The 23,782-nt window shown below is 57.7% G+C and overlaps 3 protein-coding genes and 1 long non-coding RNA gene across 35 annotated transcripts; 2 read left to right on the top strand and 2 right to left on the bottom strand.

The window, feature by feature from the left end:
• Window positions 1-274: 274 nt before the first annotated feature.
• Window positions 275-15,397, bottom strand: TGFB1I1 (transforming growth factor beta 1 induced transcript 1). Its single transcript, XM_084502207.1, has 10 exons — window positions 15,366-15,397; window positions 11,872-11,942; window positions 10,681-10,730; window positions 9,793-9,896; window positions 8,063-8,141; window positions 6,999-7,245; window positions 6,073-6,168; window positions 4,765-4,846; window positions 3,380-3,528; window positions 275-1,211 (listed from the first exon to the last, which is right to left on the bottom strand). Exons 1-10 carry the CDS (start codon window positions 15,376-15,378, stop codon window positions 945-947), a joined length of 1,158 nt encoding a protein of 385 aa, XP_084358333.1. The 5' UTR covers window positions 15,379-15,397; the 3' UTR covers window positions 275-944.
• A 671-nt stretch (window positions 15,398-16,068) lies between these two features.
• LOC311426114 (uncharacterized protein) lies at window positions 16,069-19,205 on the top strand (the record flags this gene model as incomplete). The annotated part of the gene is made up of 8 exons (XM_084502284.1): window positions 16,069-16,092; window positions 17,288-17,812; window positions 17,947-17,988; window positions 18,175-18,266; window positions 18,309-18,517; window positions 18,568-18,618; window positions 18,661-18,743; window positions 19,152-19,205. 7 exons carry the CDS (start codon window positions 16,069-16,071, stop codon window positions 18,708-18,710), a joined length of 993 nt encoding a protein of 330 aa, XP_084358410.1. The 3' UTR covers window positions 18,711-18,743; window positions 19,152-19,205.
• On the bottom strand, window positions 17,313-23,021 carry LOC311426056 (uncharacterized protein; the record flags this gene model as incomplete). Of its 32 annotated transcripts, none has more annotated exons than XM_084502179.1 (4): window positions 17,313-18,558; window positions 18,714-21,333; window positions 21,562-21,705; window positions 22,723-23,021. In XM_084502179.1, the coding sequence occupies 3 exons, from the start codon at window positions 23,019-23,021 to the stop codon at window positions 18,960-18,962; spliced, it is 2,817 nt and encodes a 938-aa protein (XP_084358305.1). In that variant the 3' UTR covers window positions 17,313-18,558; window positions 18,714-18,959. The 32 variants fall into 32 exon arrangements, with proteins under 32 accessions (XP_084358305.1, XP_084358328.1, XP_084358327.1 ...); XM_084502202.1 differs by having other exon boundaries at window positions 18,714-21,468; XM_084502201.1 differs by having other exon boundaries at window positions 18,714-21,468; window positions 21,532-21,705.
• Window positions 20,199-23,114, top strand: LOC311426066. The gene is made up of 12 exons (XR_014686571.1): window positions 20,199-20,301; window positions 20,332-20,433; window positions 20,497-20,640; window positions 20,836-20,994; window positions 21,028-21,108; window positions 21,172-21,309; window positions 21,340-21,537; window positions 21,568-21,675; window positions 21,778-21,948; window positions 22,084-22,116; window positions 22,495-22,893; window positions 22,987-23,114. It is a non-coding gene; the product is annotated as an uncharacterized lncRNA (long non-coding RNA).
• Window positions 23,115-23,782: the final 668 nt, after the last annotated feature.

Below are 23,782 nucleotides of genomic sequence, written 5' to 3' on the forward strand. Positions count from 1 at the left end.
CCTCCCAGTTCCCCGCCAAACTGGGAGGAACTGGGACCCCCTGGGGGGGGTTGTGGGGCGTCCGTGGGGCATCTGTGGGGCAGCCCCATAAGTGTGGGGCGCCCCACAGATCCCCGAACCCCATGGGTGAAGGCAACGGTCAACGGAAGGCACGTTGAAGACCACGTCCATCAAGGAACCCAACGAAAGGACCTCCATGGGGTGGTCTTGGGGGGGTTTTGGGGTCACGTGGTGGTTGTGGGGTGGCCGTGGGGCATCTATGGGGCAGCCCCATAAGTGTGGGGCACCCCATTGATCCCAGATCTTGATCTTCTCAGCCTCGAAGCCCCACGAGATGCCTTCAAGACCCTGTCCACCACGAAGACCATCCAACGGGCCGTCCATAGGATGTTCTCCTGATGGTTGTAGGGTGTCGACGGGATATCTATGGGGCGCCCCATAGATGTGGGGCACCCCATTGATCCCAGAACCCCATCTTCTTGGCCTCCAAGCCCCATGAGATGCCTTCAAGACCCCGTCCATCAAGGAACCCAAGGAATGGGACCCCCATGGGATGTTCTCCTGATGGTTTTGGGGTATCCATGGGATATCTATGGGGCGCCCCATAGATGTGGGGCACCCCATTGATCTCAGAACCCCATTTCTTGGCCTCGAAGCCCCATGAGATGCCTTCAAGACCCCGTCCACCACGAAGACCATCCAACGGGCCGTCCATAGGATGTTCTCCCAATGGTTGTAGGGTGTCAACGGGATATCTATGGGGCGCCCCATAGATGTGGGGCACCCCAATGATATCAGAACCCCATTTCTTGGCCTCGAAGCCCCATGAGATGCCTTCAAGACCCCGTCCACCACGAAGACCATCCAACGGGCCGTCCATGGGACCTTCTCCCGCTGGTTTTGGGGTATCCATGGGGTATCTATGGGGCGCCCCACGGCCCCCCTCACCCGAAGAGGCGCCGGAAGCAGGGCTGGCAGTAGGGCTTCCCCTCCTGCTCCTGGAAGGTGCCCTTGGCCAAGGGCCGGAGGCAGAAGGCGCAGACGAAGTGCTCGGGGTGGTAGCGTTGGGCCATGGCGGTGACGCAGCGCCCGGCGATGGGCTCCCCGCACCCCCGGCACAGGGACCCCCGGCGGGCGTGGAAGTGGCGCTCGCAGTAGGGGTGGCCGCGGTCCTCGAAGAAGGTGCCGCCGGCGAAGGGGGCGAAGCACTCCTTTGGGGGGGCGAAAAAAGTGAATTTTTGTTTTTTTGGGGGAAAAAAAGGGGATTTTTGGGGAAAAATGGGGGGTTTTGGGGAAAAAAGGGGGAATTGGGGGAAAAAATGGGGATTTAGGGGACTTAGAGGGGGTTTGGGGGAAAAAAGGGGGTTTGGGGGGAAAAATGGGGGTTTGGGGGGGGATTTGGGGGAGTTGGAGGGGATTTGGGGGGAAAAAGGGGGATTTAGGGGGAAAAAAGGGGGTTTTGAGGGGTTTTGGGGGAGTTGGAGGGAGTTTGGGGGAGTTGGAGGGGTTTGGGGAAAAAAGGGGGATTTGGGGGAAAAGAGGGGGTTTTTAGGGGTTTTAGGGGGGATTTGGGGGAGTTGGAGGGGGTTTGGGGGAAAAAAGGGGGATTGGGGGGAAAAATGGGGGTTTTTAGGGGTTTTGGGGGAGTTTTGGGGGAGTTGGAGGGGTTTGGGGGGAAAAAAGGGGGATTTAGGGGAAAAAATGGGGTTTTGGGGGAAAAATGGGGGATTTGGGGGAAAAAATGGGGTTTTGGGGGAAAAAAGGGGGATTTGGGGGAAAAAAGAGGGTTTTGGGGGGGATTTGGGGGAGTCGGAGGGGATTTGGGACCCCCGCGGGCGTGGAAGTGGCGCTCGCAGTAGGGGTGGCCGCGGTCCTCGTAGAAGGTGCCGCCGGCGAAGGGGGCGAAGCACTCCTTGGGGGGGGAGAAAAATGGGAGTTTTGGGTTTTTTTTTGAAAAAATGGGGGTTTGAGTTTTTTTTGAGGGAAAAAAGGGGGGTTTGGGGGAAAAAAGGGGGTTTTGGGGGAAAAAATGGGGATTTGGGGGACTTGGAGGGGGTTTGGGGGAAAAAAGGGGGTTTTGGGGGAAAAATGGGGGTTTGGGGGGGGATTTGGGGGAGTTGGAGGGGTTTGGGGGGTAAAAGGGGGGATTTGGGGGGAAAAAAGGGGGTTTTGATGGGTTTTGGGGGAGTTGGAGGGGGTTTGGGGGAGTTGGAGGGGTTTGGGGAAAAAAGGGGGATTTGGGGGAAAAAAGGGGTTTTGGGAGAGTTGGAGGGGGATTTGGGGAAAAAAGGGGGATTTAGGGGAAAAAATGGGGTTTTTGGGGAAAAATGGGGGATTTGGGGGGAAAAATGGGGTTTTGGGGGAGAAAAGGGGGATTTGGGGGACTTGGAGGGGGTTTGGGGGAAAAAAGGGTTATTTGGGGGAAAAATGGGGGGTTTGGGGGGGGAAAAAGGGGGTTTTGGCAGGGATTTGGGGGAAAAAAGGGGGATTTGGGGGAAAAATGGGGATTTGGGGGACTTGGAAGGGGTTTGGGGGGAAAAAGGGGGGATTTGGGGGAAAAATGGTGGGTTTGGGGGAAAAATGGGGGTTTTGGGAGGGATTGGAGGGGGTTTGGGGGAAAAAAAGGGGGTTTTGGGGGAAAAATGGGGGTTTGGGGGGGGTTTTGGGGGGGTTGGGGGGTGGGGGTGGTATGGGGTGGGGGTATTGGTGGATGAGGAATGGGGGGGTGTTTGGGGATGGGGATTTGGGGGCATGAAGGGGATGGGGACGTGAAGGATTTGGGGACGTTGAGGATTTGGGGACATCGAGGATTTGGGGACATCAAGGATTTGGGGACATTAAGGGAATGGGGACATCGATGGCCAAGAAATGGGGCGATATTTGGAGAACGTGAAGGATTTGGGGACATCAAGGATTTGGGGACATGGAGGATTTGGGGACGTTGAGGATTTGGGGACATTGATGCCCAAGGACCATGGGGACATCAAGGATTTGGGGACATTAAGGGCATGGGGACATCAAGGGGTTGGGGACATCAAGGATATGGGGACGCTGAGGATATGGGGTCATCGAGGATTTGGGGACGTCAAGGATTTGGGGACATCAAAGGGACGGGGACAAGGACGTGGGGACACCCAGGGCATGGTGACATCGCAGATATGGGGACATCAAGGGTATGGGGACATCCAGGACGTGGGGACAGGGACAGGGGGTGCGAAGAACCCATGGGGACACCAGGCCTGGAGAACCTCAACGACGGGCCCTACAACCTCAAGGGGGTGACAAGGGGTGGCAGGGGGTGACAAGGGGTGACAGAGGGTGACAGGGGGTGACAGGGGGTGACAGGGGGGTGACAGGGGGGTGGCGGGGGGGGTCTCACCCGGCAGACGAAGCACTCGGGGTGCCAGAGGCCCTGTAGGGCGGCGATGTAGCCCTCTAGGATCGGGCGCCCGCAGCCCTGGCAGCGGCTGGAGAAGAGCTCGGCGAAGTCCTGGCGGCAGTAGGGCTGCCCGTCCTTCTCCAGGAAGCCTTTGGGGGGACGTTGGGGACATTAATGGGGACGTTGGGGACGTCCCCGGGGGCGTTGGGGTCATTGGGGACGTCAATGGGGTAATTGGGGATGTCAACGGGGCGTTGGGGGCGTCAACGGGGTCATTGGGGATGTCAGTGGGGGCGTTGGGGAAGTCAACGGGGGCGTTGGGGTCATTGGGGATGTCACCGGGGGTGTTGGGGACATCCCTGGGGGCGTTAGGGTCATTGGGGGCATCAGTGGGGTCATTGGGGTCATTGGGGACGTCAATGGGGTCATTGGGGGCGTCAACGGGGTCATTGGGGATGTCAATGGGGGCGTTGGGGAAGTCAACGGGGGTGTTGGGGTCATTGGGGACGTCAATGGGGGCGTTGGGGGTGTCAATGGGGGCATTGAGGGCATCAATGGGGGCGTTGGGGTCATTGGGGACATCAATGGGGTCATTGGGGACGTCAACGGGATCATTGGGGATGTCAACGGGGGTGTTGGGGTCATTGGGGACATCAATGGGGTCATTGGGGTCATTGGGGACATCAATGGGGTCATTGGGAACGTCCATGGGGGCGTTGGGGTCATTGGGGACGTCAATTGGGGTCATTGGGAACGTCCATGGAGGCGTTGGGGGCGTCAATGGGGACATTGAGGTCGTTGGGGATGTCAACGGGGTCATTGGGGACGTCAATGGGGGCGTTGGGGACATCAATGGGGGTATTGGGGACACTGGGGACGTCAACGGGGTCATTGGGGATGTCACCGGGGGTGTTGGGGACATCCCTGGGGTCATTGGGGTCATTGGGGACATCAATGGGGTCATTGGGGACGTCAATGGGGTCATTGGGGTCATTGGGGACATCAATGGGGGTGTTGGGGACATCCTTGGGGGTTTTGGGGTCATTGGGGACATCAGTGGGGGTCCATGGGACACTGGGGACACCGCTGGGGACATTGGGGACGTCAGCGGGGACATTGGGGACATCAATGGGGTCACTGGGGGCAGCGATGACATCATTAAGGACATTGATGACATCACTGGGGACATCGATGACATCACTGGGGACATTGGGGACGTCGCAGGGGACACGGGGACGGGGAGGCCACCACGGGGACCCGGCGAGACAAGGGGACACCGGGAGGGGGACGCGGGGTGGGGGGGGGGTCCCAGGGGTGCCACCGGCTCCCCGGGGTGTCACCGGGTCCCCGGGGTGTCCCCGGGGTGTCCCCAAGGTGCCACCCACCCTCGTCACCGAAGGGCCGCCCGCAGTGGGTGCAGCAGAAGTGCTCGGGGTGCCAGGTCCTGTCCAGCGCCGTCACCATTTTCTGGGGGGAGGGGGGGGGGGGAGGGACCTCGCTGATGGCCCCTATAGACCCTATAGACCCTACAGACCCCTATAGACCCCTATAGAACCTACAGACCCCTATAGACCCATATAGGCCCTATAGACCCCACAGGCCCCTATAGACCCTATAAACCCCTGTAGACCCCATAGATCCCCTGTAGACACTGTAGACCCCTATAGACCCTATACACCCCCCTATAGACCCCTATAGACCCTATACACCCCCTATAGATCCCTATAGACCCTATATACCCTTATAGACCCTATAGACCCCCTATAGACCCTACAGACCCCTATAAACCCTATAAACACCTATAGACCCTTATAGACCCTATAGACCCCACAGGCCCCTATAGACCCTATAAACCCCTATAGACCCCATAGATCCCCTGTAGACAGTGTAGACCCCTATAGACCCTATACACCCCCTACAGACCCCTATAGACCCTATAAACCCCTATAGACCCCATAGATCCCCTGTAGACACTGTAGACCCCTATAGACCCTATACACCCCCCTATAGACCCCTATAGACCCTATATACCCCTATAGACCCCTATAGACCCTATATCCCCCTATAGACAGTGTAGACCCCCCTATAGACCCTATAGACCTCTGTAGACCCTATAGACCCCTATAGACCCCCCTATAGACCCCCATAGACCCTATAGACACTATAGACCCCTGTAGACCCTATAAACCCCCGTAGACTCCCTAGACCCCCTGTAGACCCTATAGACCCTATATACCCCCTACGTGCCCTATAGACCCCCCTATAGACACTATAAACCCCTGTAGACCCTATAGACCCCTCTAGACCCCATAGACCCCCTATAGACCCTATAGACCCCTATAGACTCCCCCCAAAGACCCCTATAGAACCCACCAAAGACCCCTATAGACCTTATGGACCCTATAAACCCCCCCAAAGACCCCTATAGACCCTATACACCCTAAATATCCATATATATATAGAGAGAGACCCTATAGACCCCATAACACCCACACCCCTATAGACCCCATACCCCCTAAATCCCCTATAGCCCCCCCAAACCCCCTATATCCCCTACACCCCCCTATAGCTCCCCCAGACCCTATATCCCCCATACCCCCTGTAGCCCCTACAGACCCCATAGCCCCCCCCCTCGCCCCCTATACCCCCCCCATCCCCTATAGACCCTATAGCCCCTATAGCCCCCTACTCACGTGCAGCACGGGCTGCCCGCAGCGGGCGCAGGTGGGGGCGCCGGGGGGGCCGCAGCGGGAGCACCCCGAAAGCCAGGGGGGGCTCGAGGGGGTCACCTGGGGGGACAGAGACCCCAAAAGTTAATTTTGGGGTAAAAAACACCAAAAATGGTAGCGGAGAACCCAGAAGTTCATTTTGGGGTAAAAACCACCAAAAGCGGTGGCAGAGAACCCAAAAGTTCATTTTGGGGTAAAAAACACCAAAAGCGGTAGCAGAGAACCCAGAAGTTCGTTTTGGGGTAAAAAACACCAAAAGTGGTGGCAGGGAACCCAAAAGGTTATTTTGGGGTAAAATACCCCAAAAGTGGTAGCGGAGAACCCAGAAGTTCATTTTGGGATAAAAAACACAAGAAGTGGTGGTGGGGAATCCAAAAGTTTATTTTGGGGTGAAAAACACCAAAAGTGGTGGTGGGGAACCCAAAAGTTTATTTTGGGGTAAAATACCCTAAAAGTGGTGGCGGGAACCCCAAAAGTTAATTTTGGGGTAAAAAACACCAAAAGCGGTAACAGGGACTCCAAAAGTTAATTTGGGGGTAAAAAACACCAAAAGTGGTGGCGGGGACACCAAAAGTTCATTTTGGGGTAAAATACCCTAAAAGGGGTGGCGGAGAACCCAGAAGTTCATTTTGGGGTAAAATACCCTAAAAGTGGTGGCGGGGAACCCGAAAGGTTATTTTGGGGTAAAAAACACCATTTTGGGGCAATCCGGATTTGGGGTGAATCCGGATTTAGGACCACCCCATTTTGTTCCCCAGCACCCCCCCTCCCCATTTACCCCCACCCCAAAACCCCCCAAAACCCCAAAACCCCAAATCCTCCTCTTTTCCTCCCGCCACCCCAAAACAACCCTAAATCGCCAAAAAGCCCCAAAACGCCCCAAAACGCACCTCCGTCGGCACCCCCTGGCGCTTGAGGTCCTCCTGGAGCAGCACCAACATGGAGTCGAGGCTCTCCCCGGGGGGGGGCGCCCCCTTTTTTGGGGGGGTCCCTATGGGGTCGCCGGCCCCGTAACGGGGTTTTGGGGTGGGGGCGACCCCAAAACCCCCCGGCCCCCGCAGGTTGAAGTCGGAGAGCGAGGCCATCAGCTTGTCCAGCTCCTGGGTGGCCGTGGAGGCCGAGGCCGGGAGGGGCGGGCTGTTTTGGGGTGAAATCGTGGGATTTAGGGTTTTTTAGTTTTTAAAAATCTTTTTTTCAGGGCGTTTTGGGGTGGAATTTATCATTTTTGGAAGGGAAGGACCTCGAAATTTGGAGGTTTTGGACTCTTTTTTAGGGGACAAAATGGTGGTGGTTGGATTTGAGGCCCGTTTTTTGGAGTCTGAGGAAGTTTTGGGGTGAAATTATAGGTTTTAGGGTTTTTAGGTTTTTTTTTCGGGTTTTTCAGGGTGTTTTGGGGTGGAATATATCATTTTTGGAGGGGAAGGACCTCAAAAATTGGAGGTTTTGGACTCTTTTTTGGAGGACAAAATGGTGGTGGTTGGATTTGAGGCCTGGTTTTTGGAGGCCAAGAAAGTTTTGGGGTGAAATATAGGGTTTTAGGGTTTTTAGGGTTTTTCAGGGTGTTTTGGGGCAGAATATACATTTTTTTGTAGGGGAAGGACGTCGAAATTTGGGGGTTTTGGCCCTTTTTTTGGAGGACAAAATGGTGGTGGTTGGATTTGAGGCCTGGTTTTTGGAGGCCGAGGAGGTTTTGGGGTAAAATAAAGGGTTTTAGGGATTTTTAGGGTATTTTGGGGTTTTCAGGATGTTTTGGGGTAAAATATAGGATTTTTTTTGTGGGGGAAGACCTCCAAATTTTGGGGTTTGGGCCTTTTTTTTGGAGGCCGAAATGGTGGTGGTTGGATTCGAGGCCTGGTTTTTGGAGGCCGAGGGAGTTTTGGGGTGAAAACAGCCAAAATTGGTGTTTTTTTTTGGGGTGAAATCCCCCAAATTTGGGGTTTATGGGATCGCTCACCGAGGGGGGGGTTCCCCGTCTTCGGCCTCGTCCGCGGCCTCCGTCCTCGGGGCGGGAGGGGCCTGGGCCAGGAGCTCGTCTGGGGGGGCAGGAGAGGATTTTGGGGTGAAAAAGGGGGATTTTGGGTCAACGGAGAGGTTTTAGGGTGAAAAGGGGGGAGTGGGGATGAAAAAGGAGGGGTTTGGGGTGAAAAAATGGGTTTGGGGTGAGAAATAGGGGTTTGGGGTCAATGAAGGGTTTTGGGGTGAGAAAAGGGGGTTTTGGGGTCAATGTAGGGTTTTGGGGTGAGAAAAGGGGGTTTTGGGGTTAATTTAGGGTTTTGGGGTGAGAAAAGGGGGTTTTGGGGTCAATGAAGGGTTTTGGGGTGAGAAAAGGGGGTTTTGGGGTGAATAGAGGGTTTTGGGGTGAGAAAATGTGATATGGGGTCAATAAGGGAGGATTTGGGGTGAAAAGGAGGGTTTGGGGTGAAATAAGAGGGTTTGGGGTCAAGGAGGGAGTTTTGGGGTGAAAAGGGGGGTTTTTGGGTCAACGGAGAGGTTTTAGGGTGAAAAGAGGGGGAGTGGGGATGAAAAAGAAAGGTTTGGGGTGAAAAAATGGGTTTTGGGGTGAGAAATGGGGGTTTGGGGTCAATATAGGGTTTAGGGTCATTATAGGGTTTTGGGGTGAGAAAAGGGGTTTTTGGGGTCAATATAGGGTTTTGGGGTGAGAAATAGAGGGTTTGGGGTCAATGTAGGGTTTTGGGGTGAGAAAAGGGGGTTTTGGGGTCAATAAGGGAGGATTTGGGGTGAAAAGGAGGGTTTGGGGTGAAATAAGAGGGTTTGGGGTCAAGGAGGGAGTTTTGGGGTGAGAAAAGGGGGTTTTGGGTCAACGGAGAGGTTTTAGGGTGAAAAAGGGGGAGTGGGGATGAAAAAGGAGGGTTTGGGGTGAAAAAATGGGTTTTGGGGTGAGAAATGGGGGTTTGGGGTCAATATAGGGTTTAGGGTCATTATAGGGTTTTGGGGTGAGAAAAGGGGGTTTTGGGGTCAATGTGTTGGGATTTGGGGTCAATTTCTTGGGATTTGGGGTCGATTTGATGGGATTTGGGGTCAATTTAGTAGGATTTGGGGTCAATTCGGTGGGATTTGGGGTCAATTTGGTGGGATTTTGGGTCATTTCGGTGGGATTTGGGGTCAATTCAGTGGGATTTGGGGTCAAATTAATGGGATTTGGGGTCAATGTGGTAGGATTTGGGGTCCCAGGGACATTTTTGGGGCCAATTCACTGGAATTTGGGGTAATTTATTGGGATTTGGGTTAATTTGTTGGGATTTGGGGTCAATTTCTTGGGATTTGGGGACAAATTAATAGGATTTGGGGTCAAATTAATAGGATTTGGGGTCAATGTGGTAGGATTTGGGGTCCCGGGGACATTTTGGGGGTCAATCGGCTGGAATTTGGGGTAATTTATTGGGATTTGGGTTAATTTGCTGGGATTTGGGGTCAATTTGTTGGGATTTTGGGTCAATTTGTTGGGATTTTGGGTCAATTTCTTGGGATTTGGGGTCAAATTAATAGGATTTGGGCTCAATTTAGTAGGATTTGGGGTCCCGGGGACATTTTTGGGGCCAATTCGCTGGGATTTGGGTGGATTTGGGGCGGGTTTTTGGGGTCCGGGGGGTTTGTGGGGCGGCCGAAGCCGTTCCCGGGGTCGCCGGGGCGGGTTTTGGGGCAGATTCGGGGGATTTTGGGTACCTGCGATGCAGCTGTGGGTGGCGCTGAGGTCCCGCAGCAGCCGGTCCAGGTCCCCCAGGCCGGGGGACGGGGGCGGGCGGGGGGCGGGGGGCTTCTGCACGGCGCTGGGGGCGGCCCCAAAACCCCATAACCCCGTGACCCCATAACCCCATGACCCCGTGACCCCATAACCCCATGACCCCATAGCCCCATGACCCCATAATCCCCCAAACCCTATAACCCCGTGACCCCATAACCCCATAATCCTATAACCCCCAAACCCCATAACTCCATGACCCCATAACCCCATGACCCCATGACCCTATAACCCCATGACCCCATTACCCTATAACCATGTAGCCCCGTGACCCCATAATCCCCCAAACCCTATAACCCCATAACCCTGCGACCCCATAACCCCGTGACCCCATAACCCCTTGACCCCATAGACCCATAGCCCCATGACCCCATAACCCCCCAAACCCTATAACCCCAAAACCCCATAACCCCCCTTACCCCATAACCCCTGACCCTATAAACCCCCCGACCCCATAACCCCCTGACCCCATAACCCCGCCCCCATAACCCCATGACCCCAAAACCCCACCCTCTGACCCCATAACCCCTGACCCCATAATCCCCCTAACCCTATAACCCCCTGACCCCATAACCCCTGACCCCATAACCCCATAACCCTGACCCCATAACCCCAAAACCCCATAACCCCCTGACCCCATAACCCCACCCCCATGACCCCTGACCCCATAACCCCTTACCCCAATGACCCCATAACCCCATAACCCCTTAACCCCATGACCCCATAACCCCGTGACCCCATAACCCCACCCCCATGACCCCTGACCCCATAACCCCGCCCCCGTGACCCCCGACCCCATAAGGACCCCGTACCTGTACACTTGGTCCCTCTCCGACCCCACAGCCGGGGGCGAGCTCGGGGGCTGGGGGGCGGCACACGAAGGGTTAACGGCTCCCCCCCGACCCCAAAAAGGCCCCAAATAACCCCAAAACGGCCCCAAAGTCCCAAATGGCCCCAAAGACCCCAAAAGACCCCCAAATCCCCTAAATCCTAAAGGACCCCAATGCCCCAAATGACCCCAAATGACCCCAAATGAACCCAAATCCTAAATGACCCCAGAAGACCCCAAAATCCTAAATACGCCAAATTAACCCCAAAACCCCAAATGACCCCAAAATGCCAAAAGAACCCAAAAGATCCCAAATACCCCCAAAACCCCAAATGACCCCAAATGACCCCAATATCCCCTAAATCCCCAAAGCCCCCCGACCCTTATTGACCCCAAAAGACCCCAAAAGACCCCAAAATCCCCTAAATCCCAAACGACCCCAAATACCCCAAAAGACCCCAAATATCCCCAAAACCCCAAATGACCCCAAAATCCCCTAAATCCCCAAAGCCCCCCGACCCTTATTGACCCCAAAAGACCCCAAATACCCTAAAAATCCCCAAAGAACCCAAAAGACCCCAAAATCCCCTAAATCTTAAATGACCCCAAAAACCCCAAAAGACCCTAAAGGACCCCAAAACCCCAAATGACCCCAAATGACCCCAAAATCCCCTAAATCCCCAAAGCCCCCCGAACCCCATAGACCCCAAAAGACCCCAAAAGGCCCCAAAAGACCCCAAAATCCCCTAAATCCCAAACGACCCCAAATACCCCAAATGACCCCAGAAACCCCAAAAGACCCTAAACGACCCCAAAAAAAACAAAAGACCCCAAATGTCCCCAAAATCCCCTAAATCCCCAAAGCTCCCCGACCCTTATTGACCCCAAAAGACCCCAAAAGGCCCTAAAAGACCCCAAAAAGACCCCAAAAGACCCCAAAAAGACCCCAAAAGACCCCAAAATCCCCTAAATCCCAAATGACCCCAAAAGACCCTAAACGACCCCAAAAACCCCAAATGACCCCAAAATCCTAAATACCGCAATGACCCCAAAAAACCCCAAAACCCCAAAGACCCCAAAAGGCCCCAAAAGACCCCAAAAGGCCCCAAAAGACCCCAAAAGGCCCCCAAAACCCCAAAAACCCCAAAAGTCCCGAAACGGCCCCAAATCTCACGGGGTCGGCGGGGGGGCGGGGCCTCCGGGCGAGGTGAGAGGTCGTGACCTCGAGGTCAGCCAATAGGGCGTCTGCGGGGGCGGGGTTATGGGGTCACGGGGTTATGGGGTCAGTTATAGGGTCGGGGGTTATGGGGTTATGGGGTCAGGGTTATGGGGTCATGGCTATGGGGTCAGGGGGTTATGGGGTCAAGGGTCATGGGGTTATAGGGTCAGGGTTATAGGGTCAGGGGGTTATGGGGTCAAGGGTTATGGGGTCAGGGGGTTGGGGTTTATAGGGTCAGGGGTTATGGGGTCAGGGTTATGGGGTCAGGGGTTATAGGGTCACGGGGTTATGGGGTCAGGGGGTTATGGGGTGAAGGGTTATGGGGTCAGGGGTTTGGGGTTTATAGGGTCAGGGGTTATGGGGTCATGGGGTTATAGGGTCACGGGGTTATGGGGTCAGGGGGTTATGGGGTCAAGGGTTATGGGGTCAGGGGGTTGGGGTTTATAGGGTCAGGGGTTATGGGGTCAGGGGTTATGGGGTCAGGGGTTATAGGGTTGGGGGTTATGGGGTCAAGGGTCACAGGGTTATAGGATCAAGGTTATGGGGTCATGGGATTGGGGTTTATAGGGTTATGGGGTCACGGGGTTATGGGGTTGGGGTTATAGGGTCAAGGTTATGGGGTCATGGGGTTTGGGGGTTCAGGGTTATGGGGTTATAGGGTCAGGGTTATGGGGTCAGGGGTTATGGGGTTATGGGGTCAAGGGTCATGGGGTTATAGGGTCAGGGTTATGGGGTTATGGGGTCATGGGGTTATAGGGTCAGGGGTTATGGGGTCAGGGGTTATGGGGTTATAGGGTCAAGGGGTTATAGGGTCAGGGTTATGGGGTTATGGGGTCAGGGGGTTATAGGGTTGGGGGTTATGGGGTCAAGCATCACAGGGTTATAGGGTCAAGGTTATGGGGTCATGGGGTTTGAGGGTTCAGGGTTATGGGGTTATAGGGTCAGGGTTATGGGGCTATGGGATTGGGGTTTATAGGGTCAGGGGTTATGGGGTTATGGGGTTATGGGGTCAAGGGTTATGGGGTCAGGGGGTTATGGGGTCACAGGGCTATGGTGTCAGGGGGTTATGGGGTCAGGGGTTATGGGGTTATAGGGTCAGGGTTATGGGGTTATGGGGTTGGGGTTTATAGGGTCAGGGGTTATGGGGTCGGGCATATGGGATCGGGGTTATGGGGTCATGGGGTTATAGGGTCAGGGGTTATGGGGTCGGGCATATGGGATCGGGGTTATGGGGTCATGGGGTTATAGGGTCAGGGGTTATGGGGTCAGGGGGTTATGGGGTTATAGGGTCAGGGTTATGGGGTTATGGGGTTGGGGTTATAGGGTCAAGGTTATGGGATCATGGGGTTATGGGGTTGGGGTTATGGGGTTTATAGGGTCAGGGGTTATGGGGTCGGGCATATGGGATCAGGGTTATGGGGTTATGGGGTCAGGGGGTTATGGGGTCCAGGGTCACGGGGTTTTAGGGTCAGGTTTATGGGGTTATGGGGTCAGGGGATTATCGGGTAGGGGTTATAGGGTCGAGGTTATGGGGTCAGGGGATATGGGGTTGGGACATATAGGGTCGGGACTATAGGGTTGGGTATAGGGTCGGGGTTATAGGGTCAGGGTTATAGGGTCGGGTATAGGGGCTGGTATAGGGCTGGGGCTATAGGGACAGGGCTATGGGGTCAGCTATAGGGAGGGGGATAGGGACGGGATATAGGGTCGGGGCTATAGGGTCAGGGCTATAGGGCCAGGTATAGGGGCGGCTATAGGGACGGGATATAGGGTTGGGGCTATAGGGCAGCTATAAGGTCAGCTATAGGGCCAGCTATAGGGTTGTCTATAGGGACAGCTATAGGGCAGCTATGGGGTCTCTATAGGGTCTCTATGGGGTCTTTATAGGGCCGCTATAGGGTCTTATAGTTTCGGGGCTATAGGGCAGCTATAGGGTCGCTATAGGTTCTCTATGGGGTCACTATAGGGACACTATAGGGTTGGGGCTGTAGGGTCGCTTATAGGGCCGGCTATAGGGTTGCTATGGGGTCTCTACAGGGTCCCTATGGGGTCTCTATGGGGTCCCTATGGGGCAGTTATGGGGTCTCTATAGGGTCTCTACAGGGTCCCTATGGGGTCTCTATGGGGTCTCTATAGGGACACTATAGGGTCAGGGCTATAGGGCCGGCTATAGGGCATCTATAGGGTTGCTATAGGTCGCGGCTATAGGGTCGCTTATAGGGCCGGCTATAGGGCAGCTATGGGGTCTCTACAGGGTCTCTATAGGGTTTCTATAGGGCCGCTATAGGGTTGGGGCTATAGGGTTGGCTATAGGGCATCTATAGGGCATCTATGGGGTCAGGGCTATAGGGTCGCTTATAGGGCTGGCTATAGGGCAGCTGTAGGGACTCTATAGGGCCACTATAGGGTCGGGGCTATAGGGTCACTGTAGGGTCTCTATGGGGTCTCTATGGGGTCTTGGCTATAGGGTTGCTTATAGGGCCAGCTATAGGGCAGCTATAGGGCTGGCTATAGGGTCTGTGTAGGGTCTCTATAGGGCCGCTATAGGGTTGGGGCTATAGAGTCGGGGCTATAGGGCAGCTACAGGGTCGCTTTAGGGTCTCTATGGAGTCTCTATAGGGCCGCTATAGGGTCGGGGCTATAGGGTCGCTTATAGGGCCAGCTATAGGGCCGGCCATAGGGTCTGTATAGGGTCTCTATGGGGTCCCTATGGGGTCTCTATAGGGTCTCTATAGGGTCTCGGCTATAGGGTCAGGGCTATAGGGCAGCTATAGGGTCTCTATGGGATCTGTATGGGGTCTCTATAGGGTCGGGGCTATAGGGTCGCTTATAGGGCCAACTATAGGGTCACTATGGGGTCTCTATAGGGCTGCTATAGGGTCTCTATAGGGTCGGGGCTTTAGGGTTGGCTATAGGGAATCTATAGGGTCACTATAGGGTCACGGCTATAGGGTCGGGGCTATAGGGTCGCTTATAGGGCTGGCTATAGGGTCACTATGGGTTCTCTATGGGGTCCCTCTGGGGTCCCTATGGGGCAGTTATGAGGTCTCTATGGGGTCTCTATAGGGTCCAGGCTATAGGGTCACTTATAGGGCCAGCTATAGGGTTTCTATAGGGTTGGGGCTATAGGGTCGCTTATAGGGCCGACTATAGGGTCTCTATAGGGTCCCTCTGGGGTCCCTCTGGGCTCCCTATGGGGCAGTTATGGGATCTCTATGGGGTCTCAATAGGGTCCGGGCTATAGGGTCACTTATAGGGCCGGCTATAGGGTCTCTATAGGGTCTCTATAGGGTCGGGGCTATAGGGTCGCTTATAGGGCCGACTATAGGGCCGGCTATAGGGTCTCTATAGGGTCCCTATGGGGTCTCTATGGGGTCCCTATGGGGCAGTTATGGGGTCTCTATGGGGTCTCTATAGGGTCCCTATAGGGTCCCGGCGCCCGCCCTTACCCAGCTCCTCCATGGTGGCTCCGGGTGGGGCCCCCGGCCCCGCCCCCCCCCCCGAGGCCCCGCCCCCCCCCGCGGCCCCGCGATGCCCAAATATGGAAGTGGCGGCCCCGGGGGGGAGGGGCACGGGGGGGGGGGAATCCGGGGGGGGATCCCAAAAGGGGGGGGGGGGGGCCGGGAAGGGGGGGGGGAAACCCCGGGATCTGTGGGGCTGGGATCTATGGGGCTGGGATCTATGGGGCAGGGACCTATAGGATCTATGGGGCGGGGATCTATAGGATCTATGGGGCAGGATCCTATGGGGCTGAGATCTGTGGGATCTATGGGGCTGGGATCTATGGGGCGGGGATCTATGGGGCTGGGTCCTATAGGATCTATGGGGCTGGGATCTATGGGGCTGGGATCTATGGGGCTGGGACCCCCGGGATGTGTGGGGCTGGGATCTATGGGGCTGGGATCTATGGGGCGGGGATCTATGGGGCTGGGTCCTATAGGATCTATGGGGCTGGGATCTATGGGGCAGGGATCTATGGGGCTGGGATCTATGGGGCTGGGACCCCCGGGATGTGTGGGGCTGGGATCTATGGGGCTGGGTCCTATGGGGCAGGGATCTATGGGGCAGGCATCTATAGGATCTATGGGGCAGGGATCTATGGGGCAGGGATCTATGAGGCTGGGACCCCCGGGATGTGTGGGGCTGGGATCTATGGGGCAGGGTCCTATGGGATCTGTGGGGCTGGGATGTGTGGGGCAGGGATCTATGGGGCAGGGACCTATGGGATCTATAGGGATGGGATCTATGGGGCAGGGATGTGTGGGGCTGAGACCCCCGGGATGTGTGGGGCTGGGATCTATGGGGCTGGGACCCCCAGAATGTTTGGGGCAGGGACCCACAGAATGTGTGGGGCAGGGATATGTGGGGCTGGGACCTGTGGGATCTATGGGGCTGGGACCCCCAGAATCTGTGGGGCTGGGATGTGTGGGGCAGGGACCCACGGAATGTGTGGGGCTGGGATCTGTGGGGCTGAGACCCCCAGAACGTGTGGGGCTGGGATCTATGGGTCTGGGACCCCCAGAATCTGTGGGGCCGGGATGTGTGGGGCAGGGACCCCCGGAATCTCTGGGGCAGGGACCTGTGGGGCTGGGATCTATGGGGCAGGGACCCCCAGAATCTGTGGGGCAGGGATGTGTGGGGCAGGGACCCACGGAATGTGTGGGGCTGAGACCCCCGGGATGTGTGGGGCAGGGATCTGTGGGGCTGGGACCCCCAGAATCTATGGGGCAGGGACCTGTGGGGCTGGGATCTATGGGGCAGGGACCCCCGGAATCTGTGGGGCTGGGATGTGTGGGGCAGGGACCCACGGAATGTGTGGGGCTGAGACCCCCGGGATGTGTGGGGCAGGGATCTGTGGGGCTGGGACCCCCAGAATCTGTGGGGCCGGGATGTGTGGGGCAGGGACCCCCGGAATCTCTGGGGCAGGGACCTGTGGGGCTGGGATCTATGGGGCAGGGACCCACAGAATCTGTGGGGCCAGGATATGTGGGGCTGGGACCCACGGAATGTGTGGGGCTGGGACGCCCGGGATGTGTGGGGCAGGGATCTGTGGGGCTGGGACCCCCAGAATCTATGGGGCAGGGACCTGTGGGGCTGGGATCTATGGGGCTGGGACCCCCAGAATCTGTGGGGCAGGGATGTGTGGGGCTGGGACCCACGGAATGTGTGGGGCTGGGACGCCCGGGATGTGTGGGGCAGGGATCTGTGGGGCTGAGACCCCCGGAATCTGTGGGGCCAGGATCTGTGGGGCTGGGATCTATGGGGCAGGGACCCCCGGAATCTGTGGGGCTGGGATGTGTGGGGCTGGGACCCCCAGAATCTATGGGGCAGGGACCTGTGGGGCTGGGATCTATGGGGCTGGGACCCCCAGAATCTATGGGGCAGAGCCCCCCGCAGCCATTTCACCTCCTTTATTGTGCGTCGCTACAACCGCGGCCCCAAAACCCCGGGAAATCGCCCCAAAACCCAGCCCCCTTCCCCTCCCCTTTTTCCCCGTCCCCCGAACTCGGGGCTCCCCCTTTTTGGTCACCGGGGGAGGCCCCAAAACCTGCGTTTTTCACCCCAAAAACGTGGGGCCTCCTTTTTGGGCCTCCGCTCGCCCGGGGAGGCCACCGAGGGCCCCAGGGACCTCCCGGAGGTCCTCGGCCTCCCTTTTTTCACCCCAAAATTGGCCTCGACACCTCCTGGAGGCCACCAAGGTCCCTGTAGAGGCCACCAAGGTCCCCATGGAGGCCACCAAGGTCCCCACGGAGGCCACCAAGGTCCCCAAGGAGGCCACCAAGGTCTTTTTGGAGGTCCTCGGCCTCCTTTTGTCACCCAAAATTGGCCTCGACACCTTCTGGAGGCCACCAAAAACCTCCTGGAGGTCCCCAAAATTCTCCTGGAGGCCACCAAGGTCCCCAAGGAGGCCACCAAGGTCCCCATGGAGGTCCCCGAGCTCTTTTTGGAGGTCCTCGGCCTCCTTTTGTCACCCAAAATTGGCCTCGACACCTTCTGGAGGCCACCAAAGTCCCCATGGAGGCCACCAAGGTCCCTGTAGAGGCCACCAAGGTCCCCAAGGAGGCCACCAAGGTCCCCATGGAGGTCCCCGAGGTCTTTTTGGAGGTCCCCGAGGTCCTCGGCCTCCCTTTTTTCACCCAAAATTGGCCTCGACACCTTCTGGAGGTCCCCAAAAACCTCCTGGAGGCCACCAAGATCTTTTTGGAGGTCCCCAATGTCCCCAAGGAGGCCACCGAGGTCCCTGTAGAGGCCACCAAGGTCCCCAAGGAGGCCACCAAGATCTTTTTGGAGGTCCTCGGCCTCCTTTTTTCACCCAAAATTGGCCTCGACACCTCCTGGAGGCCACCAAGGTCCCTGTAGAGGCCACCAAGGTCCCCATGGAGGCCACCAAGGTCCCCACGGAGGCCACCAAGGTCCCCAAGGAGGCCACCAAGGTCTTTTTGGAGGTCCTCGGCCTCCTTTTGTCACCCAAAATTGGCCTCGACACCTTCTGGAGGCCACCAAAAACCTCCTGGAGGTCCCCAAAATTCTCCTGGAGGCCACCAAGGTCCCCAAGGAGGCCACCAAGGTCCCCAAAGAGGCCACCAAGATCTTTTTGGAGGTCCTCGGCCTCCTTTTGTCACCCAAAATTGGCCTCGACACCTTCTGGAGGCCACCAAGGTCCCCATGGAGGCCACGAAAGTCCCCAAGGAGGCCACCGAGGTCCCTGTAGAGGCCACCAAGGTCCCCAAAGAGGCCACCAAGATCTTTTTGGAGGTCCTTGGCCTCCTTTTGTCACCCAAAATTGGCCTTGACACCTCCTGGAGGTCCCCAAAAACCTCCTGGAGGTCCCCAAAATCCTCGTGAAGGTCCCCAAAATCTCCTGGAGGTCCCCGGCCTCCACTTGGGGTCCCCAAAATCCTCCTGGAGGTCCCCAAAATCCTCGTGAATGTCCCCAAAATCCTCCTGGAGGTCCCCGAGGCCACCCCCGGCCTCCGCGTCCCCACCTCGGGGGTGTCCCCAAAGTGTCCGAAATGTCCCCAAAGGAGGTCCCGGGGGGGGGCTCAGGGGGGTCCCCCCACCTCCATCTCCACCTCCTCCTCCTCCCGGGGGACCCCGACCTCCATCGGGAGGTCCCCAAAATCCTCGGAAGTGTCCCCAAAATCCTCCCGGAGGTCCCCGAGGTCCTCAGGGGTGTCCCCGAGGTCCTGGGGGTCCCCAAAATCCGCCCGGGGGTCCCCAAAATCCTCCTGGAGGTCCCCAAAATCCTCCTGGGGGTCCCCAAGATCCTCTCGGGGGTCCCCAAAATCCGCCCGGGGGTCCCCAAAATCCTCGGAAGTGTCCCCAAAATCCTCAAGGGTGTCCCCAAAGTCCTCGGGGGGGTCCTCGAGGTCCCCAAAATCTTCCTGGGGGTCCCCAAAATCCTCCTGGGGGTCCCCAAAATCCCCCCGGGGGTCCCCAAAATCCCCCTGGAGGTCCTTGAGGTCCTCCTGGGTAGACCTGAGGTCCCCAAGGTCCCCAAAGTCCTCGAGGGTGTCCCCAAGGTCCCCAAAATCCCTCTGGAGGTCCCCAAAATCCCCCCGGGGGTCCCCAAAATCCCCCCGGGGGTCCCCAAAATCCTCCTGGGGGTCCCCAAAATCCCCCCGGGGGTCCCCAAAATCCCCCCGGGGGTCCCCAAAATCCCCCCGGGGGTCCCCAAAATCCTCCTCGAGGTCCTCCTGGAGGTACCTGAGGTCCTCCTCGATGTCCCCGGGGCCCCGCGGGATGTCCCCGATGTCCCCAAAGGGCCCGACCAAGGGGTCCCCACCCCCCCAAGGCTCCCCCATGTCCAGCCGGGGCCTCCGGACCCCCGGCGGGGTCAAGGCGGCCAACAAGGCCTTGGCCAAGCGCGGTGGCCACCGGGCCACCCGGGCCACCTCGGCCAAGCGGCGGGCCACCCGGGGGACGTCCCCATCCAGGAGGAGCCTGGTGGCCCTGGTGGCCAAGGGGACGCAACCCCAGCGCTCGGCCAAGCCCCAGAGGGTGGCCGGGGGGGCCACCAAGGCGGTGGCCACCGCGGCCTCCAAGCCGGCCACCAAGTAGCGGCGGGCCAAGGCCACGGCGCCGTCGGCGGCCCCCGGGTGGACGGGGGGGGACAGTTGGGGACAGGGGGGACCCCGGCAGCCGTGGAGGTAGTGGAGGAGGAGGAGGAGGGGGCGGCGGGGGGCGAGGAGGAAGGCCACGGCCTCCTGGCGGGCCTCGCTGAAGGAGCCGGCCAACATGGCCTCCAAAACGGGGGAGGAACGAGCCAAAACGGCCCGGGTGGCCGGGAGGCCCGGGGGGGAGCCGTCGGGGAGGAGGAGGAGGTCGTGGGGGGAGAGGGAGTAAGGGCAAGGGGGCGGGGAGGCGGGGGAGGACCTGGAGGAGGTTGGAGGAGGTGGGGTGGAGGTCAAGGAGGTTGGAGGCCAAGGGTTGGAGGAGGTCGAGGAGGTTGGAGGAGGTTGGGATGGGTTGGAGGACCTCAACTTTTGAGGACATGGCTTGGAGGACCTCGAGGAGGTTGAAGGATGTGGGGTGGAGGAGGTTGGAGAAGGTGGGGATGGGGTGGAGGACGTCAAAGAGGTTGGAGGCCAAGAGTTAGAGGAGGTTGAAGAGGTTGGAGGAGGTGGAGATGGGTTGGAGGACCTCAAGGAGGTTGGAGGCCAAGAGTTGGAAGAGTTTTTGGAGGTTGGAGGAGATTGGGATGGGTTGGAGGACCTCAAAGAGGTTGGAGGATGTGGGGTGGAGGAGGTTGGAGGAGGTTGGGATGGGGTGGAGGACGTCAAGGTTGGAGGATGTGGGGTGGAGGACCTCGAGGAGGTTGTAGGAGAAGAGTTGGAAGAGTTTTTGGAGGTTGGAGGAGGTTGGGATGGGTTGGAGGACCTCAAGGTTGGAGGACATGGCTTGGAGGACCTCGAGGAGGTTGGAGGACAAGAGTTGGAGGAGGTTGGAGAAGGTGGGGATGGGTTGGAGGATCTCGAAGAGGTTGGAGGCCAAAAGTTGGAGGAGGTCGAGGAGGTTGGAGGAGGTTGGGATGGGTTGGAGGATCTCGAAGAGGTTGGAGGATGTGGGGTGGAGGAGGTCGAGGAGGTTGGAGGCCAAGAGTTGGAGGAGGTTGAGGAGGTTGGAGGAGGCCGGGATGGGTTGGAGGCCCTCAAGGAGGTTGGAGGCCAAGAGTTGGAGGAGTTTTTGGAGGTTGGAGGAGGTTGGGATGGGTTGGAGGAGGTCAACGAGGTTGGAGGCCAAGAGTTGGAGGAGGTTGGAGGAGGGTGGGATGGGTTGGAGGACGTCAAGGTTGGAGGATGTGGGGTGGAGGACCTCGAGGAGGTTGTAGGAGAAGAGTTGGAGGAGGTCGAGGAGGTTGGAGGAGGTTGGGATGGGTTGGAGGACGTCAAGGTTTGAGGACATGGCTTGGAGGACCTCAAGGAGGGTTGAGGCCAAGAGTTGGAAGAGTTTTTGGAGGCTGGAGGAGATTGGGATGGGTTGGAGGAGGTCAAAGAGGGTTGAGGACAAGAGTTGGAGGAGGTTGGAGAAGGTTGGGATGGGTTGGAGGACCTCAAAGAGGTTGGAGGATGTGGGGTGGAGGAGGTTGGAGGAGGTTGGGATGGGGTGGAGGACGTCAAGGTTGGAGGACATGGCTTGGAGGACCTCGAGGAGGTTGGAGGATGTGGGGTGGAGGAGGTCGAGGAGGTTGGAGGAGGTGGGGATGGGTTGGAGGACCTCAACGGGGGTTGAGGCCAAGAGTTGGAAGAGTTTTTGGAGGTTGGAGGAGGCTGGGATGGGGTGGAGGACCTCAACCTTTGAGGACATGGCTTGGAGGACCTCAAGGAGGTTGGAGGCCAAGAGTTGGAAGAGTTTTTGGAGGTTGGAGGAGGTTGGGATGGGGTGGAGGAGGTCAAAGAGGGTTGAGGCCAAGAGTTGGAGGAGGTTGGGGACATTTGGGGACACGAGGACAGGGTGGAGGCCCTCAACCTTTGAGGACATGGCTTAGAGGACCTCGAGGAGGTTGGAGGCCGTGGGGTGGAGGTCGAAGAGGTTGGAGGATGTGGGGTGGAGGCCCTCGAGGAGCTTTGGGGACACAAATTTGGGGACGTTTGGGACATTTGGGGACACGGGGACGGGGTGGAGGCCCTCGATTTTGGAGGCCGTGGCTTGGAGGCCCTCAAGGAGGTTGGAGGCCGTGGGGTGGAGGAGGTCGAGGAGGTTGGAGGACACAAATTTGGGGACATTGGGGACATCTGGGGACACGGGGACGAATTGGAGGCCCTCGAGGTTTGGGGACACGGATTTGGGGACGTTTGGGACATTTGGGGACACGGGGACAGGGTGGAGGCCCTCGATTTTTGAGGCCGTGGCCTGGAGGCCCTCGAGGAGGTTTGGGGACACGGATTTGGGGACGTTGGGGACATTTGGGGACACGGGGATGAGTTTGAGGCCCTCGAGGAGGTTTGGGGACACGAATTTGGGGACGTTTGGGACATTTGGGGACACAAGGTTGGGTTGGAGGCCCTCGATTTTGGAGGCCGTGGCTTGGAGGCCCTCGAGGAGGTTGGAGGCCAAGAGTTGGAGGCCCTCGAGGAGGTTTGGGGACACGGATTTGGGGACATTTGGGGACACGGGGAGGGGTTGGAGGCCCTCAAGGAGGTTTGGGGACACGGATTTGGGGACGTTTGGGACATTTCGGGACACGAGGCCGGGGTGGAGGCCCTCGATTTTGGAGGCCGTGGCTTGGAGGCCCTCGAGGAGGTTGGAGGACACAAATTTGGGGACGTTGGGGACATTTGGGGACACAGGGAGGGGTTGGAGGACCTCAAAGAGGGTTGAGGACACGAATTTGGGGACGTTTGGGACATTTGGGGACACGGGGACGGGTTGGAGGCCCTCGATTTTGGAGGCCGTGGCCTGGAGGCCCTCGAGGAGGTTTGGGGACACGAATTTGGGGACATTTGGGGACACGGGGACGAATTGGAGGCCCTCGAGGTTTGGGGACACGAATTTGGGGTCGTTTGGGACATTTGGGGACAGGGATTTAGGGACGTTTGGGGACACGAGGATGGGGTGGAGGCCCTCGAGGTTTGGGGACACGAATTTGGGGTCATTTGGGACATTTGGGGACACGAATTTGGGGACGTTTGGGGACGGTGGCCCCCCGGGGCCAGCCGGGGCCTTTTGGGTGGTTTTGGGGCCAATAATGGGGGATTTGGGGACGTTTGGGGTCGTTTGGTGGCCCGGGGGGGACGCGGGGACGTCACCGGGGGCCGCGGGGTGGCCCCGAGGGTCTCGTCCTGGGGGGTGGCCGCGTCTTCTTCTGGGGGGGCCTGCGGGGTGAGGAGGGCAAGGATGGTCCCAAATGGCCCTAAAATGGCCCCAAAATGGCCCCAAAATGCCCAAATCCCAAAATATCCCCCCAAAAGCCCCAAAATGGCCCCAAAACCACCCAAAATGGCCCCAAAACCACCCAAATGGCCCCAAAACTCCCCAAAATGTCCCCAAAACCCACAAATAAATGACCCCCGACACCCCCCAAATGGCCCCAAATGGCCCCAAAATGCCCAAATCCCAAAATATCCCCCCAAAACCACCCAAAATGACCCCAAAACCACCCAAATTTCCCCCAAAACCACCCAAATGGCCCCAAATAAATGACCCCCAAATGTCCCCAATGTCCCCAAATGTCCCCAAAGTCCCCAAAATCCCCAAATCCCAATATATTCCCCCAAAAGCCCCAAAATGGCCCCAAAACCACCCAAAATGGCCCCCAAAACCACCCAAATGGCCCCAAAACTCCCCAAAATGGCCCCAAAACCCACAAATAAATGACCCCCGACACACCCCAAATGGCTCCAAATGGCCCCAAAATGCCCAAATC

The sequence above is a fragment of the Aythya ferina genome (genome assembly GCF_964211825.1).
Source record: "Aythya ferina genome assembly, chromosome: 37".
NCBI lineage: Eukaryota > Metazoa > Chordata > Aves > Anseriformes > Anatidae > Aythya > Aythya ferina.